At 37.3% G+C, this 16,920-nt stretch overlaps 1 protein-coding gene across 1 annotated transcript in view; it reads left to right on the top strand.

Annotated features, from left to right (window-relative positions):
- TTC6 (tetratricopeptide repeat domain 6) overlaps window positions 1-16,920 on the top strand; it is a gene marked incomplete at both ends in the record, with an annotated part of 196,312 nt that overhangs the window by 91,337 nt on the left and 88,055 nt on the right. The window contains one exon of the mRNA XM_082649376.1: window positions 4,719-4,860. Within this exon, the coding sequence (XP_082505502.1) occupies window positions 4,719-4,860 (142 nt within the window). The remainder of the gene's footprint in view (window positions 1-4,718; window positions 4,861-16,920) is intronic.

The following is a 16,920-nucleotide window of genomic DNA, read 5'->3' as shown; positions in this document are numbered from 1 at the left end:
ATTCATTACTTCTGCTGTAGATTTTAAAGACTTTACTAAAAAAAATTATTTGTAGATTAGCATCTTCAAGAAGATGAACTCCTAGAGTCTTTTCTAGGCCTAGAAGTTTGCTTTTCAAACAACATGCTTTTAAGTTACTGTTTTCTAAATTGTCAATTGTGACCCAATAAGTGGATTGTGCACTCAATGTAATGGCTTGCTACGAGTCCCTTAAAGAAATGATGTCTGGGATAGAATATTGCATGTAAGTATTACTTTGGCAAAGCTTTTTACATGAACACTTTAAAAAATTTTTTTTATATTTATTTATTTATTTATTGGCTGCATTGGGTCTTAGCTGCAGCATGCGGGATCTTTCGTTGCAGCACGCCGGCTCTTTGTTGTGGTGTGTGGGCTTCTCTCTAGTTGTGGCGTGAGGGCTCCAGAGCATGCGGGCTTATTGGTTGCAGCCTGCGGGCTCTCTAGTTGTGGTGCGCAGGGGCTTAGTTGCCCCACGGCATGTGGGATCTTAGTTTCCTGACCAGGGATCAAACCAGCATCCCCTGCATTGCAAGACGGATTTTTAACCACTGGACCACCAGGGAAATCCCTGAACACTCTTAAAATATCCCTGAACACATCTTTTCTGAGTTGCGTAAAAGTGACTGTGAGCTTTATCCTGCCAAGGCTCCCTCAGGTTTAGTACCCCAAGGAGCACAGTACATTTTCTAAGGAAGGGATAGGGAAGGTGTGGTGGGGGAACTTCTCTGTTAGTCACACCAGGGAGGGGAGAGGGTTGCAGGAGGGAGAACCCTTCCCTACGCCTCACAGGATGGAGCCCACAGTCACATTTGTGTAACTCATAAAAGATGTGGGCGGAGATTTTTAAGAGTGCTCACAGCCTGGAGCAAATGTTCTCCAATCTTCTTTGACACAACCTATAATAAGAAGAACATTTTATATCTCTGACCCCATGGGAGACCAGTGTTGACTGAGAAGGCGGTTTAACTCACTCTGAGAGAGATGGGCTTGTTAACTTCATTCAGTCTCTTCAGTCATAATAACAATAATGATTGTAATATCAACCACTTACTGGTTTTTTTTGTAATTTGTGCAAACTCTTCACATATATTATTTCTAAGCGTTAGACCCTGAAAAATCCCGTTGCTGTTGCTATTCACAGATGAGGAAACTGAGACTTGAGAAGGAAAAGTGACTTATCCAACACAGCACATCAAGCGGCCAAACTAAGGCTAAAATCCTGGTTTTTAACCTCATTCCAAAGGCTAGCTCTTCTCACTATAGCCGTGCTTTATAGGCTTCCCCTGAGTATAAGGGCCATCTGGGTTGTTTAAGTGTATCAGTTCTTAGGCTTTATCCCAAACCAACTGAACTAGAATCTCCAGAGGAGATATCTGGGAAGCTATAGATTTGATAAGTATCCCAGGATATTCTTATGATCAGGCTCTTTTAGGAAAGATTGCAGCACATCAGTGGTTCTCAAACTTCATTGTGCATCAGAATTAACAGTAAGGCTGGTTAAAACACAGAAGGCTGGGTTCCTCCCCAGAGCTTCTGATTCATTAAGTGTGATGGGGCTCAAGAATTTTTATTTCTAGCAAGTTCCTATGTGATACTAATGATGCTGGTTAGGAAACACACTTTGAGAAGCAGTGCAGTACATCATGCTAACCCATGAATCTAGTTTCTCAGGACAGGGTCTGGGCTAACTTTGGCTGTGGGATTTTTCAAGCACAGTGTTAAACAATACATATTCGGTATCTACTATATTCACATTCAAGGGAGACAGAAAATGAATAAGAATCACGCCTCTCCCACCCCAACCAGCCTGTAATCTACTATGAAAAATATACAGAATAAAATGTAATATATTCTATAATGAACTTGCAGATCAAATGCACCAGAGAAACTAGGGAGGCAAAGATGAATTTTGGCTGGCCAGAGGGACATTTGTAAAGGCTTCGTGGAACAGTTGAGGTCTGAAAGTCTTATTTTCAACACTTTCATAGCCACACTGCATTGTAGTTCGGTTTGCCTGTCTCCCCTATTGCACCTATAGTAATCTCAGCACCTAGAGCATCTTTTGTGCAGTGAATATAGGTTGGGCCAGGTGTTGGGGAGGGAAGTAGGATTGGTAAGGTAGATGGTTCCCAGACTGTGGAGGACCCTGATGGCCAGGCTTAGGAGCTTGGGTTTTACCCTGTGTGTGTAGTCACTAGAGTATTTGGAAGGGGGTAGCTGATGAGAACTCTGTCAGGGATCTGTAACATGGATTGGAGGTGGGAAAGTCTGGAGGTGAGGGACAGCAAAGATGTTATCATAGGACTTAGCTGAGAGGAAATGCAACAGGATGGAGAAACACTGGAGGGAGAAGGATCAGGACAAGTGATTACTGTTGGGGGTGAGGGAGAAGTTGGAGATGAAGAGATTTTCATTCTGAACCACTGAGATGGTGGTGGTCTCCAAAGGGGAGATCTCTAAAAAGGATTGGTTCTTTTCTCTGGAAATAAAGAAGGAAGCAGGGAAAATCTGGACAAAAATTTCAAAGCAAGTGATTCATCTTTGTCAGACAGGAACAGTTGCTAACCTTGGGTAGCCTTTCCACTAAGGCCCCCAGTTTATGTCTACCAGAGCTATGCACTCTAAAATGGCCAGTGACTTCTTTCACTTTCCTTCCAACCAAATAGAATTTCTATTTCTTTGATGCACATTTGGGATGTGAAAAGACAGTAATATGTGGATGACTCTGACTACTTTGTTTTTGGCTTATGAACAGATAAAAATATAGCAGTGCCTCAAGATAGCTTCTTAAGTCACCCCTCTCCTCCTTGATCTTGATATCTGTATTCTCTCGCTCATTATTCTAGACAATAGAATACCCTGCTCTTTTGTTTTTCCTGGATATATCAGTCAGGATTCAGTTGCAGAAAACAGAAATAGTTTTAGCTATTTTAAGCATAAAGGGATCTATAATAATGGGAATGTGATGCTTTTAAAATCAATGGAAAGATTGGAAGAATGGGCTCTAGGCAGGAGGGTTTTCCAGAGATGACTCATACAGCACGTTTAACTGGCTGCCAAAGCTGCTACTCCTTCTGGCACAGTCAGGAAGGTGGGAAATCTGGAGGCCAACACTGGCAACAAACCACCTTAGCTGAAATTCAGGGATCGTGTGGCCTCTAGTGTCACAGCTTTTGACTCTGGAGCCTTGCTGTGTCTGTTTGAATGCTCACTGGCAAAAAAGTCTACCCACAAAAGAAGTAACTGGAACCCTGCCACAGAAGAACTCAACGTCACCATGACTGCTTGCCAGCAGGAACATCAGAACCTTCTTCGTTCCAAATTGTACGTGAGTGCACGTGGTTAGTAGATCCTAAAACACATCCAGGACACTGGCTGCAGGAGGGTCTTCACCTCCCCATCCTCAGCAGTTGGAGAAAGTGTATTGGAGGGAGGATGGACTGGATGTCGAATGGCAATCTGTTATGTCCACTGTGCTGGGAGTTGAGCTTTATCTTCTCTTTGAATTCAAATATTGGACTGGATAAGATAGGAAGCTTTTCCCTGTGAACCTACTTTGGCAAAGCCCTGTCTTCTCCAGCCTAGCTTTGGGTGGGCCTGATTTTTAAGAGGTGGTTTGATGGAATCTAAGGATTTCAGCATATCGTTAAGTAGTCAGTTTGATATGTGTGTGGTTTGTCTTCACATTTGGTGGCTCATAAACTGATTGTCTATTCATATAATGGTATAACAAAAAGTTAGAGGGAACAGCGGCTCTACTTCCAAGCGAAATTGAAATATGGCTATAGTCTGTGTAGGTCTACTTTATACTCATTTTATATTTCTTTTACAGTAAGTGCTGCAATACAAAAGCTAATGTCTTTTCAAGGAGTCTGTAAGTCAGCCATTAATGACACATTTTGCCTTCAGATTTTGATTTACCTCATCTCTTGGTTTAATTTAGGTTTTTGTTGATAAGTTTTTTTGTTTTGTTTTGTTTTGTTTTTTGTGGTACGTGGGCCTCTCACTGTTGTGGCCTCTCCCGTTGTGGAGTATAGGCTCCGGACGCACAGGCTCAGCGGCCATGGCTTACGGGCCCAGCCGCCCCGCGGCATGTGGGATCTTCCCGGACTGGGACACGAACCCGTGTCCCCTGCATTGACAGGCGGACTCTCAACCACTGCGCCACCAGGGAAGCCCCCTGTTGATAAGTTTTAAACCTCCTGTGTATATTCTTATGTATATGTAGTTTGTAGTCTAGAAATAAAGACCTAATGCCGTAACAGTTTTCTGTTCATCTTGGCAAGATATGAATCAGGAAGGAAAAACCTTAATGTGAGAAGGCAGTTCTGCTTAGGCTGATGCTTTGCCTCAGTCTAAGAAATGAAACCATTTCCTGTGACTTGGAGTGAGGAGCAGGTTAGGGATCAGAAGGCAGAGAACTTTTTACCTCTCTTATCATGAGGCTTTCATAGAGTGAATTTATTATTCCAATATTATAAAACAAAACCACCGAAAGATTACTACTAAAATGCATTCAGAAGCCAACAATTATTCTTGAATTATTTCCTATTTTGGATTATCTGACTTCTGCACAATATCTATTTAGTACAAATATCAAACGTTTATTTCGGTAGAGATATAAAATGAGAGAAAACACCCTTTGACTTATCAATGGCTTAAAGAACAATTTTTTTTTGTTATTAAAAACCCTGTAGAATACTGCAAGGAATTCCTGTTATGGGTGACAATCAAGAATATGTTGCCGTCCTTCCAACAAGACCAGGGATACCACCTGAATTGGCACCAGGAACTGGACGGAGTGCTCAGAAACCACACCTACAACTCTCGGGAGAGGAAGTAAGGAGTTCCTTTAATATTAGTTTTCTCTATCTTACAAGCTGTCAGACTTTTTGGTTTCAGGACCCTTTTTATACTCTTAAAAATTTTTGAGGACTTCAATAATTACTTATGTGGGTTATATCGACATTTACAGTGTTGGAAATTAAAACTGGGAAAATGCTTAAATGTTTATTTTTTAAAATTAAAAATAACAGTAATAGTCATATATGTTAACATAATGTATTTTTATGAAAAATAGTTATATTTTTTAAAACAGAAAAGTAGTGTAAAACTAGGATTGTATTTTTTTTTGCAAATCTCTTTAATGTCTGGCTTAATAGATGGCAGCTGGGTTCTTACGTTTGCTTCTGCATTCAATTTTTTGGTAGGTTGTTTTGGTTGAAATATATGAGGAAAATTCTGGCTTCATGAAGATATATAGTTGGAAAGGAAGAGATTATTTTAATAGACTTTTAACATAATTATGGATATTCTCCTTTAATAATATACCAAAACTTTACAAGTGGTAGTTTCTTGAAACTTAGTTGTGAGACTTCCACTTCTGGGGATGATGCAGTAGAAGTACTTTTTCCTATTCCTCCTGCTAAGTACAGGTAAAAACCTGCGTGTTACAAACAGGACAGATCTAAAAGGTGGAGAGACTAAGGCACTAACTAGGAACTTTGGGACCCAACAAATGGCACAGTGGCGAGTTAGTTCCTTGGGTTTTCTTTTTTGCTTCACATATTCTAGACTTAGAGTTGAAAAAATTGGTAACCTAGAAAGAAAACTAGGTAAAGACAGAAGAAAAAAAAAAAGTCCAAACAAAAGCCTGCTCCCTCTAGCCAAAGAACCAGGAAAGGGACAGCCTAGCAAGACAAAACTTTTCAACAATAACTACTCTACCCTAGCCAAACACCACAGAAAAAATGGTGGCCCTGGTCCTTTCCTTACCTCTGCCAGCAAAGGCCTAGAAGGAAAACTAGACTTTTGCTCTTGCCCAGAGTATAAGAAGGCACTATAATACCCCTGCCAGGGTGGTATCAATGAAGGCTGTTTGGGGCTGGAACTTTCAGCTTAATAAAGTGGTAATGAGGTTTCCCCTCTTACTGTGTTAGTTGAGACCACATGGGGATCCTGGACTTGCATCCCCACCTAGTAGTAATGAGCCACTCCTCTCCCTCCCCACTGTGGTGGTACCAGAGGAAGCCTAGCAGAGTGTCAGTTAAAGCAGAAGGTTTAAATAAGATCCAGAGCCTCAGAGCAAAATACCCCAAATATCCAAATTTCAACTGAAAATCACTAATCATACCAAGAACCAGGAAAGTCTCAAACTGAACGTAAGAAGATAATCAATAGATGCTATTGCTTAGATAACAGAGATGTTAGAATTATCTGACAATGATTTTAAAGCTACCATCCTAAAAATGCTTCAGCGATAATTATGAACACACCTGAAACAAATTTAAAAAAAATAGAAAGATTCAGAAAAGAAATAGAAAGTCTTAGTATAGACATTGAAGATACACAGTAAAGAAATTGAAGACATTTTAGAATTGAAAAAATACAGTAACTAAAATAAAATGCTCAGCAGGTGGGCTCAAAAGTAGCATGGATGAAACAGGAAGTGAACTTGAAGATAAAACAATAGAATTTATCCAGTTTGAGCAACAAAGAGAAACAGACTGAAAAAAAAAATTAACAGACCCTCAGGACTTGTGGGAGTAAAACAAAAGATCTAACATTTGTGTTATCACAGTCCTGGAAGGAGAAGAGGAAGAGGGGTGACTGAAAACATATAGGAAGAAATAATGACTGGAAACTTCCCCAATTTAGCAAAAGACTTAAACCTACATATTCAGGAAGCTGAGCAAACTCCAAGTAAGAAAAATCCAAAGAAATCTGTACCAAGTCACTTACTAGTGAAACTTATGAAAACTAATAACAAAGAAAAAAATCTTGAAAGCATCAAGAGAGAAGTAATATGTTACCTACAGGAGAAAAACAATTTTAATGGCAGTGGATTTCTCATCAGAAACCATGGAGGCCAGAAGTAAGTGGTGGAACATTTTTCAAATGCTGAAAGGAAAGAACTGTAAGCCCTGAGTCCTATATCCAGAGAAGATATCCTTCGGGGATGAAAGGGAATCAAGACATTTTCAGATGAAAGGAAACTAAGAGAATTTGTCACCCAGCAGACTTACACTACAAGAAAGGCTAGAAGATGTTCTCTAAACAGGAAAAAAAAAATGATGAAAGAAAAAATGTCGGAATATCTAAAAGGAACAAAAACGTGTAAAACAAAAACACAGGTAAATGCAATAGAGTTTCCTTCTCCTTTTGAGTTTTCTAAATTATGTCTGTCAGTTGAAAAAAAATTATACTGTTAAATGTATATAGAGGAAATGTTTAAGACAACTGTATTATAAATGGAGAAGAGTAAAGAGACATAAAGGGAGGTAAGGTTTCTACACACCACTTGAACTGGTAAATTGGAGACATCAGTAGACTTTGATAAGTTATGTTTATTATGTTTATATAATGTAATACCTAGAGCAAAACTAAAAAGCTATACAAAGAAATATATACTCAAAAATACCATAGATAAATAAAAGTGGAATTCTAAAATATGTCCATGTAACAGGAAAGCAGGAAATAGAAAACAGAGAAAGAAAAGAAACCAGAGAGAACAAGGAGAAAACAAAAATGAAATGGCAGACAAAATCCCTAACTTAAATACATCAGCCACTATGGAGAACAGTATGGAGGTTCCTTAAAAAACTAAAAATAGAAATACCATATGACCCAGCAATTCCACTACTGGGCATATACCCTGAGGAAACCATAATTCAAAAAGAGACATGTACCACAATGTTCATTGCAGTACTATTTACAATAGCCAGGACATGGAAGCAACCTAAGTGTCCATCAACAGATGAATGGAAAAAGAAGATGTGGCACATATATACAATGGAATATTACTCGGCCATAAAAAGAAATGAAATTGAGTTATTTGTAGTGAGGTGGATGGACCTAGAGTCTGTCATACAGAATGACGTAAGTCAGAAAGAGAAAAACAAATACCGTACACTAATACATATATATGGAATCTAAAAAAAAAATGTTACTGAACCTAGGGGTAGGACAGGAACAAAGATGCAGACGTATAGAATGGACTTGAGGACACCGTGTTGTGGGGAAGGGGAAGCTGGGATGAAGTGAGAGAGTAGCATTGACGTATATACACTACCGAATATAAAATAGATAGCTAGGGAGATCATAGCATGGGGAGATAGCACAGGGAGATCAACTCAGTGCTTAGCATAGCACAGGGAGATCAACTCAGTGCTTTGTGACCACCTAGAGGGGTGGGATAGGGAAGGTGGGAGGGAGGCTCAAGAGGGAGGGGATATGGGGATATATGTATACATATAGCTGATTCACTTTGTTATACAGCAGAAACTGACACAACATTGTAAAGCAATTATACTCCAATAAAGATATAAAAAATATATATATATGGTCTAAATATACCAGTTAAGTTACAGAGCTTGCAGAGTGGGTTAAAAGACATGACCAACTATTTAGTGTCCACAAGAAACTGACTTCAAATATAATGACTTAGAGAAGTTGAAAGTAAAAGGGTAAAAAAAGATAAGTCGTGCAAACACTAATCAAAGAAAGACAGGAGTGGCTATATTAATATCAGATAAAGTAGACTTCCCAGCAAAGAAAGTTATCAGAGACAGAGAGAGGCATTATATTATGATAAAAAGGTCAATCCACCAGGAAGACATAGTAGTCTTAAAGAGTGTGTGCACAAAACAGCTGCAAAATATGTGAAGCAAAAACTGGTAGAACTAAAAGGACAAATAGGCCATTCCACAATTATACTTGGAGACTTCAACACCCCTCTCTAAATAGTTGGTAGAACACTTAGAAAATCAGCAAGGATGGAGAAAAATCAATAACTCCATCAACCAACAGGATCTAATTGAAGTGTACAGAACACTACACCCAACAAGAGCAGAATACATATTCTTTTCACATTCCTGCAGGACATATACCAAGATAAAACAAATCCATAATGAAATCAAACTAGAGATTAATAACAAAGGTAACAGAAAAATCTCCAAACTGTTGGAATCTAAACAATACAGGTATAAGTAATCCATGTGTTAATCCAGGGAGTCTCAAGGGATTTAAAAAATACATTGAAAATCAATTGAACTGAATTAAAATGAAAATACAACACATCAAAATTTGTGGAACACAGATAATGCAGTGCCGAGAGGGAAAATTATAGCACTAAATGCTTATAGTAAAAAAGAGAAAGTCTCAAATCAATAATTTAAGGTCCCACCTCAAGAGCCTAGAAAAAGAAGAGCAAAATAAATCCAAAGCAAGCAGTGGGAAGGAATAATAAAGAGCAGAAATCAATAAGGATGAAAACAATAGAGAAAATCCATGAAACAAAGAGGTAGTTCTTAGAAAAAATTGACCTCTAGCAAGACTGATACGGAAAAACCAGAAAATACACAAATTACCAATATTAGAAGTGAAACAGGAGATATCACTGCAGACCCTCCAGACATCAAAATAATAATAAGGGAATACTATAAACAACTCTACACACATAAATTTGACAACTTAGACAAAACAGAGCAGTTCCTCAAAAAACACAAACTACCACAACTCACTCAATATGAAATAAATACTTTGAATAGCTCTATAATGTTAAGGAACGTGAATGCTTAATTAACAAAACTCCTTTCTCAGAACCCTGAAAAATAGTTTGGCAGTTAAAAAACCAAAATAAACATGCAACTACTATTAAGCATGTTGCAGAATGAATACATAAACTCTATAAGGATAAGTCTTCAGAGAATTATGCTGGTAAAAACCAATTCCAAAACACTACACACTGGCTGATTTTATTATATAACATTCATGAAGTGACAAAATTACAGAAATGGAGAACAGATTAGTGGTTTTCAGGGTTTCAGAATGAGGGTGGGTGGGAATGGGTGGAGTGTGTCTATACAGGACAATATGAGGGATCACTTACAGTGATGGAAATGTTCTGCATCTTAACTATATGAATGTCAATATTTTGTTATTCTGTACTACAGTTTTGCAAGATGTTACCTTTGAGGTAAACTGAGTAAAGGATAGATAGGGTCTCTCTGTATTATTTCTTAAAACTGTCTGTGAATCTATAATTATCTCAAAGTTAAAAGTTTAGTACAAGAATTGTGGTTGTTGGACCAGTACCAAAAAAAAAATTAAACTTAGCTGAAAAGAAAATGTATTAAATGATAATTTGTACAGGTAAAAAAGTTTGTTGCAATTGAAATCTGAAACCATGTCAATGACTTTTTTATACCTTATTACATGAAAATCTATTGCCTCATTTTGTACTTTGAATGGCTCTTTTACCCATGCATGATTTTGTAACATTTTGTATTGGTCATTTAGAAAGTACTATTCATCAAGTTATGTAGATCTTCAAATGTTGACACATTTCACTAATATATAATGTCAAAATATCTCAATTTTAATATTATCAGAAAAGTCTTTTAGCACTGGGAACCTGGCAAGCTCATGGTGAGGGACACAATTTTTCCAAAATTCTAATTTTTGCTAAAAGCTTAAATTTTTTCTCTTGACACAAATAGTCTCAATTATTTTATTTGAAATGACTGATTTTCTCATTTTCAAGAAAATGCTTACCACAAACCAAAGTCTGAATAAAGGTAGTTTGATATTTGTCCTCTCAAGTAAAAATGGTAGCTAGTTCAGTTCAGAACTCAAACAATAGCACACATGTTTTTCCTCAAAACCACCATCCTACTGCACTATGGCCACAGAAGAACTTCATGTGTACTTATTATTTTGTTACACTGAATATTAAAAAAATACTCACTTAAAAGTTGAGATTTAATAAAATGAACATTTTTTTCCTGCTTTGTGGGGGTATTTTTAAGATCCTGCTGCCTTAATTCACACTAAGGTCCACCAATTTTACTCTCTTTTTTTTTTTTTTTTTTAACACAAAGTGCAAATTTCAACACAGTGAAAAAGGCAAATGACCTCTTTGTATTTTTAGTGTGGAAAGGTCTTGAAAAGACCCCTGAAAGGTCTTGAGGCTCTCCAGAGCTCAGACCACATTTTAGAAACTGTTGTTCGTCCTTATATTTCATTTATATGAAGCTCAACTTACCCCTGAAGCTAATTTGCATGTCTCTCTCCCTTAGTGAATATAATATTCTGACATTGAGTCTTCAGTATGAACATGAGTTATTGTATTGGGTTGTAACATATGTAGTAACCTTAGGGGCTGTGCAGGTGCTGTTTTACTAAATTAACCTAGCTTGCTTTATAGTTAGTGCAATCTTTACCCTCCTGCAAGTTCTAGCAGCCACCAACCCGGCTGTTTTTAACCATTTTCCTCATTTCCTCTTAGAAAGTTCTGAGCATTGCTGGGGAAACCAGTTTACCATGATGAGTGTTTCTTTTCTAGTTTAATTTGACACATTCTCTCCTGAAAGTGCATCTGTGTTTTTCCTTGAGAGCAAAATCGTGCTGTTTAGTGATAGATTTTCCTCTCTTCCCACTTAGAGGCTTGTATTCTGCCTTCTTCTAGGGGAATAATTGTATTCTGGATGCTTAAGCTGCTGAAAGTCTACCTACTACAAGGGAAGATTTACCATATTGTATGTGACATATCATTTGAATATCTGAAATCTTAATTTCTAGGTGATCTTTGGAAAAAGAATTGTCAGCTGATTTTGGAAGAGTTTATTCATCTTTTGTCAAGGAATTCCTGGCTCTAGGTCTGTACAGCATAAAGTGATGCAGCGTGCCCACCAAATAGAGGATGAGTGAGATGGAAACAATTTTGAATTTCTGTGGTGGACAAATTAACGTGGCAACTGCAAAATCTACCTTTCTCTAAATAAATACTCTGTTGGTAGAGAGGAAATGTGATCAAAGAATAGTTGACTAGGAATAAAAGTGCTGAAGACTCAGTATCAGCTTATAATTGTGAATCTTTATTTACTGTGTTTGGGTCTTTGGATATTACTGTCAGAAGTCTGTATAGCAACCATGCTCCAGGAGATGGTCACTCTTAAGGTTTCATAGTTAATGTTAGAGTAATGCTTGTAAGTTGATGCTTTAAAATCATCTGTGCTCATTTTTTTTCTGGTGAAAGACAAATCTTGTTGGGGAAAGTGCTTGGTCCAATTAAATATTATTCAAAGTCAATGAAAGTTAAGGAAAACACAATTACCAATAATACCATGGATTCAGATAGCTATTATTTTAAAAAATCTTGCCACATTTTCTTCAAATCTTGTCATGAATGCCTGATTAAGTTTTTCACTTCCAGCTATTTTTTAAAATTATTTTTCTTTTACTGTTTGTTTTATTATTATTATTTTATTGATAGTAAACTTTATTTTTTAGAATAGTCTTAGACTTCCAGAAAAATTACAAAGACAGTGTGGAGATTTCCCACACTCTGTTTCCCCTATTATTAACATGATAATGGTGGGTTAATAGTGGCCCCCAAAAGATATATCCAAGTCCTAACCCATGGTACCTGTGAATGTGACCTTATTTGGAAATAGGGTCTTTACAGATGTAATTAAGAATCTTGGAATGAGATCACCTTGGATTTAGGGTTAGCCCTAAACCCAAGGGTAAGCCCTAAATCCAATATAACTGGTGTCCTTATAAGAAGAGAAGCTCTGTGAACACACAGACACACAGGGAAGATGCCTTGGACTGATGGAAGCAAATTGGAATGATGCCGCTGCAAGCCAAGGAATGCCAAGGGTTGCCGGCAACCACTAGAAGCTAGGAAGAGGCACAGGAGAATTCTCTATAGCATTCAGAGGGAGCATGGCCCTGTTGACACCTTGACGGACTTCTTGTTTCCAGAACTCTGAGAGAATAAATTTCTGTTGTTTTAAGCCACCGAATTGTATTTGCTACAGTAGCCCTAAGAAACTACCAATACATCTTAGAGCAGTATGGTACATTTGTTAAAATCAGTGAACTGCTATTTATACGTTATTATTAACTAAGGTCCGTACTTCATTCAGATTTCCTAAGTTTTAATGTAATGCCCATTTTCTGTTCCAGGATCCCCTCCAGGATACCACATTACATTTAGTTGTTATGTCTCCTTAGGCTTCTCTTGGCTGTGACAGTTTCTGAGACTTCCCTTGTTTTTGTTGACCTTGACAGTTTGGGAGAGTACTGGTCAGGTATCTTGTAGACTGTCCCTAATTGGGATTGGCTGATGTGTTTTTGATTTGATTGTGTTATGTGATTTTGGGAGGAAGACCACTGAGGTAAGGTGCCATTTTCATCATATCATATTGAGAGTACGTATTATCAATATGACTTATCATTGTTGATGTTAACTTTAATCACCTGGCTGAGGTAGTGTCTGCCAGGTTTTCTTTATTGTCAATTTTCTCTTTTTGCCTCCTTTCCGTTCTGTACTCTGGAAAGAAGTCACTATGTGCAGCCCACACTTAAGGAATGTGGAGCTATGCTCCACCTCTTTCAGAGCAGAGTACCTACAAAGATTAATTTGAATTCATCTGGACAGGATGTTTGTCTGTTCTTCCCATTTATTTATTTATTCGGTCATTTACTTATATCAGTATGACCCATGGATGTTTATGCTATACTTTGAGTTATATTACAATACTACTTTATTATTATTGTTATTATTTTGCTAAAATTGTTTGAGCTTTGGTCATTGAGAGCTCCTTCAGTTGTCTCCTACGTCCCTTTGACAGACCCCATCACTGTGGGATTTTTTTTTTTAACACTTAATTACTGGTAGTACAGATGCTCCAGGTTTATCTTGCGTATTTCCTGCCCCAGTCCATAGAATCAGCCATTTCTACAGGGAGCCTCAGTTCCCTTTATTGGAGAATGTAGTTAGAAACTAAGATCAGAGCATTGGATGTGCTTGTTGCTGCTGGGGCTTTGTTGCTTCTAGGCCTTCTCACCTCACACAAATATATGTCTGTATACTAACTCCTTCCTATAAATACACATATTTATAATACACATAATAAATATAATAAATATACATAATATTTCTATCTGTAACCATCTTTTTTTTAAGTTTTGAATTTTATTTATTTTTTTATACAGCAGGTTCTTATTAGTCATCAGTTTTATACACATCAGTGTATACATGTCAATCCCAATCGCCCAGTTCAGCACACCACCATCCCCACCCCCTCACAACTTTCCCCCCTTGGTGCCCATACATTTGTTCTCTACATCTGTGTATCAACTTCTGCCCTGCAAACCGGTTCATCTGTATCATTTTTCTAGGTTCCACATACATGCGATAATATATGATATTTGTTTTTCTCTTTCTGACTTACTTCACTCTGTATGACAGTCTCTAGATCCATCCATGTCTCAACAAATGACTCAATTTCGTTCCTTTTTATGGCCGAGTAATATTCCATTGTATATACGTACCACAACTTCTTTATCCATTTGTCTGTCGATGGGCATTTAGGTTGCTTCCATGACCTGGCTATTGTAAATAGTGATGCAGTGAACATTGGGGGGCATGTGTCTTTTTGAATTATGGTTTTCTCTGGGTATATGCCCAGTAGTGGGATTGCTGGATCATATGGTAATTCTATTTTTAGTTCTTTAAGGAACCTCCATACTGTTCTCCATAGTGGCTGTATCAATTTACATTCCCACCAACAGTGCAAGAGGGTTCCCTTTTCTCCATACCCTCTCCAGCATTTGTTGTTTGTAGATTTTCTGATGAAGCCCGTTCTAACTGGTGTGAGGTGATACCTCATTGTAGTTTTGATTTGCATTTCTCTAATAATTAGTGATGTTGAGTAGCTTTTTATGTGCTTCTTGGCCATCTGTATGTCCTCTTTGGAGAAATGTCTATTTAGGTTTTCTGCCCATTTTTGGATTGGGTTGTTTGTTTCTTTAACATTGAGCTGCATGAGCTGTTTATATATTTTGGAGATTAATCCTTTGTCCATTGATTCGTTTGCAAATATTTTCTCCCATTCTGAGGATTGTCTTTTCGTCTTGTTTATGGTTTCCTTTGCTGTGCAAAAACTTTTAAGTTTCATTAGGTCCCATTTATTTTTGTTTTTATTTCCATAACTGTAAGAGGTGGATCAAAAAAGATCTTGCTGTGATTTATGTCAAAGAGTGTTCTTCCTATGTTTTCCTCTAAGAGTTTTATAGTTTCTGGTCTTACATTTAGGTCTCAAATCCATTTTTAGTTTATTTTTATGTATGGTGTTAGGGAGTGTTCTAATTTAATTCTTTTACATGTAGCTGTCCAGTTTTCCCAGCACCACTTATTGAAGAGACTGTCTTTTCTCCATTGTATATCCTTGCCTCCTTTGTCATAGACTAGTTGACCATAGGTGCATGGATTTATCTCTGGGCTTTCTATCTTGTTCCATTGATCTATGTTTCTGTTTTTGTGCCAGTACCATATTGTCTTGATTACTGTAGCTTTGTAGTATAGTCTGAAGCCCAGGAGTCTGATTCCTCCAGCTCTGTTTTTTTCCCTCAAGACTACTTTGGCTATTTGGGGTCTTTTGTGTCTCCATACAAATTTTAAGATTATTTTGTTCTAGTTCCATAAAAAATGCCATTGGTAATTTGATAGGAATTGCATTGAATCTGTAGATTGCTTTGGGTAGTATAGTCATTTTCACAATATTGATTCCTCCAATCCAAGAACATGGTATATCTCTCCATCTGTTGGTATCATCTTCAATTTCTTTCATCAGTGTCTTATAGTTTTCTGCATGCAGGTCTTTTGTCTCCCTAGGTAGGTTTATTCCTAGGTATTTTATTCTTTTTGTTGCAATGGTAAATGGGAGTGTTTCCTTCATTTCTCTTTCAGATTTTTCATCATTAGTGTATAGGAATTCAAGAGATTTCTGTGCATTAATTTTGTATCCTGCAACTTCACCAAATTCATTGATTAACTCTAGTAGTTTTCTGGTGGCATTTTTAGGATTCTCTATGTATAGTATCATATCACCTGCAAACAGTGACAGTTTTACTTCTTCTTTTCCAGTTTGTATTCCTTTTATTTCTTTTTCTTCTCTGACTGCCGTGGCTAGGACTTCCAAAACTACGTTGAATAATAGTGGTTAGAGTGGACATCCTTGTCTTGTTCCTGATCTTAGAGGAAATGCTTTCAATTTTTCACCATCGAGAATGATGTTTGCTGTGGGTTTTTCATATATGGCCTTTATTATGTTGAGGTAGGTTCCCTCTATGCCCACTTTCTGGAGAGTTTTTATCATAAATGGGTGTTGAATTTTGTCAAAAGCTTTTTCTGCATCTATTGAGATGATCATATGATTTTTATTCTTCAGTTTGTTAATATGGTGTATCACATTGATTGATTTGCATATATTGAAGAATCCTTGCATCCCTGGGATAAATCCCACTTGATCATGGTGTAAGATCCTTTTAATGTGTTGTTGGATTCTGTTTGCTAGTATTTTGTTGAGGATTTTTGCATCTATTTTCATCAGTGATATTGGTCTGTAATTTTCTTTTTTTGTAGTGTCTTTGTCTGGTTTTGGTATCACGGTGATGGTGGCCTCATAGAATGAGTTTGGGAATGTTCCTTCCTCTGCAATTTTTTGGAAGAGTTTGAGAAGGATGGGTGTTAGTTCTTCTCTAAATGTTTGATAGAATTCACCTGTGAAGCCATCTGGTCTTGGACTTTTGTTTGTTGGAAGATTTTTAATCACAGTTTTACTTTCATTACTTGTGATTGGTCTGTTCATATTTTCTATTTCTTCCTGGTTCAGTCTTGGAAGGTTATACCTTTCTAAGAATTTGTCCATTTCTTCCAGGTTGTCTATTTTGTTGGTATAGAGTTACTTGTAGTCGTCTCTTAGGGTGCTTTGTATTTCTGCGGTGTCTGTTGTAACTTCTCCTTTGTCATTTCTAATTTTATTGATTTGAGTCCTCTCCCACTTTTTCTTGATGAGTCTGGCTAATGGTTTATTAATTTTGATTATC

This window comes from Grampus griseus (genome assembly GCF_964374135.1).
Source record: "Grampus griseus genome assembly, chromosome: 2".
Lineage (NCBI taxonomy): Eukaryota > Metazoa > Chordata > Mammalia > Artiodactyla > Delphinidae > Grampus > Grampus griseus.
The sequence above is the reverse complement of the archived record's forward strand: the minus strand, read 5'-3'. Positions and strand labels throughout refer to the sequence as shown.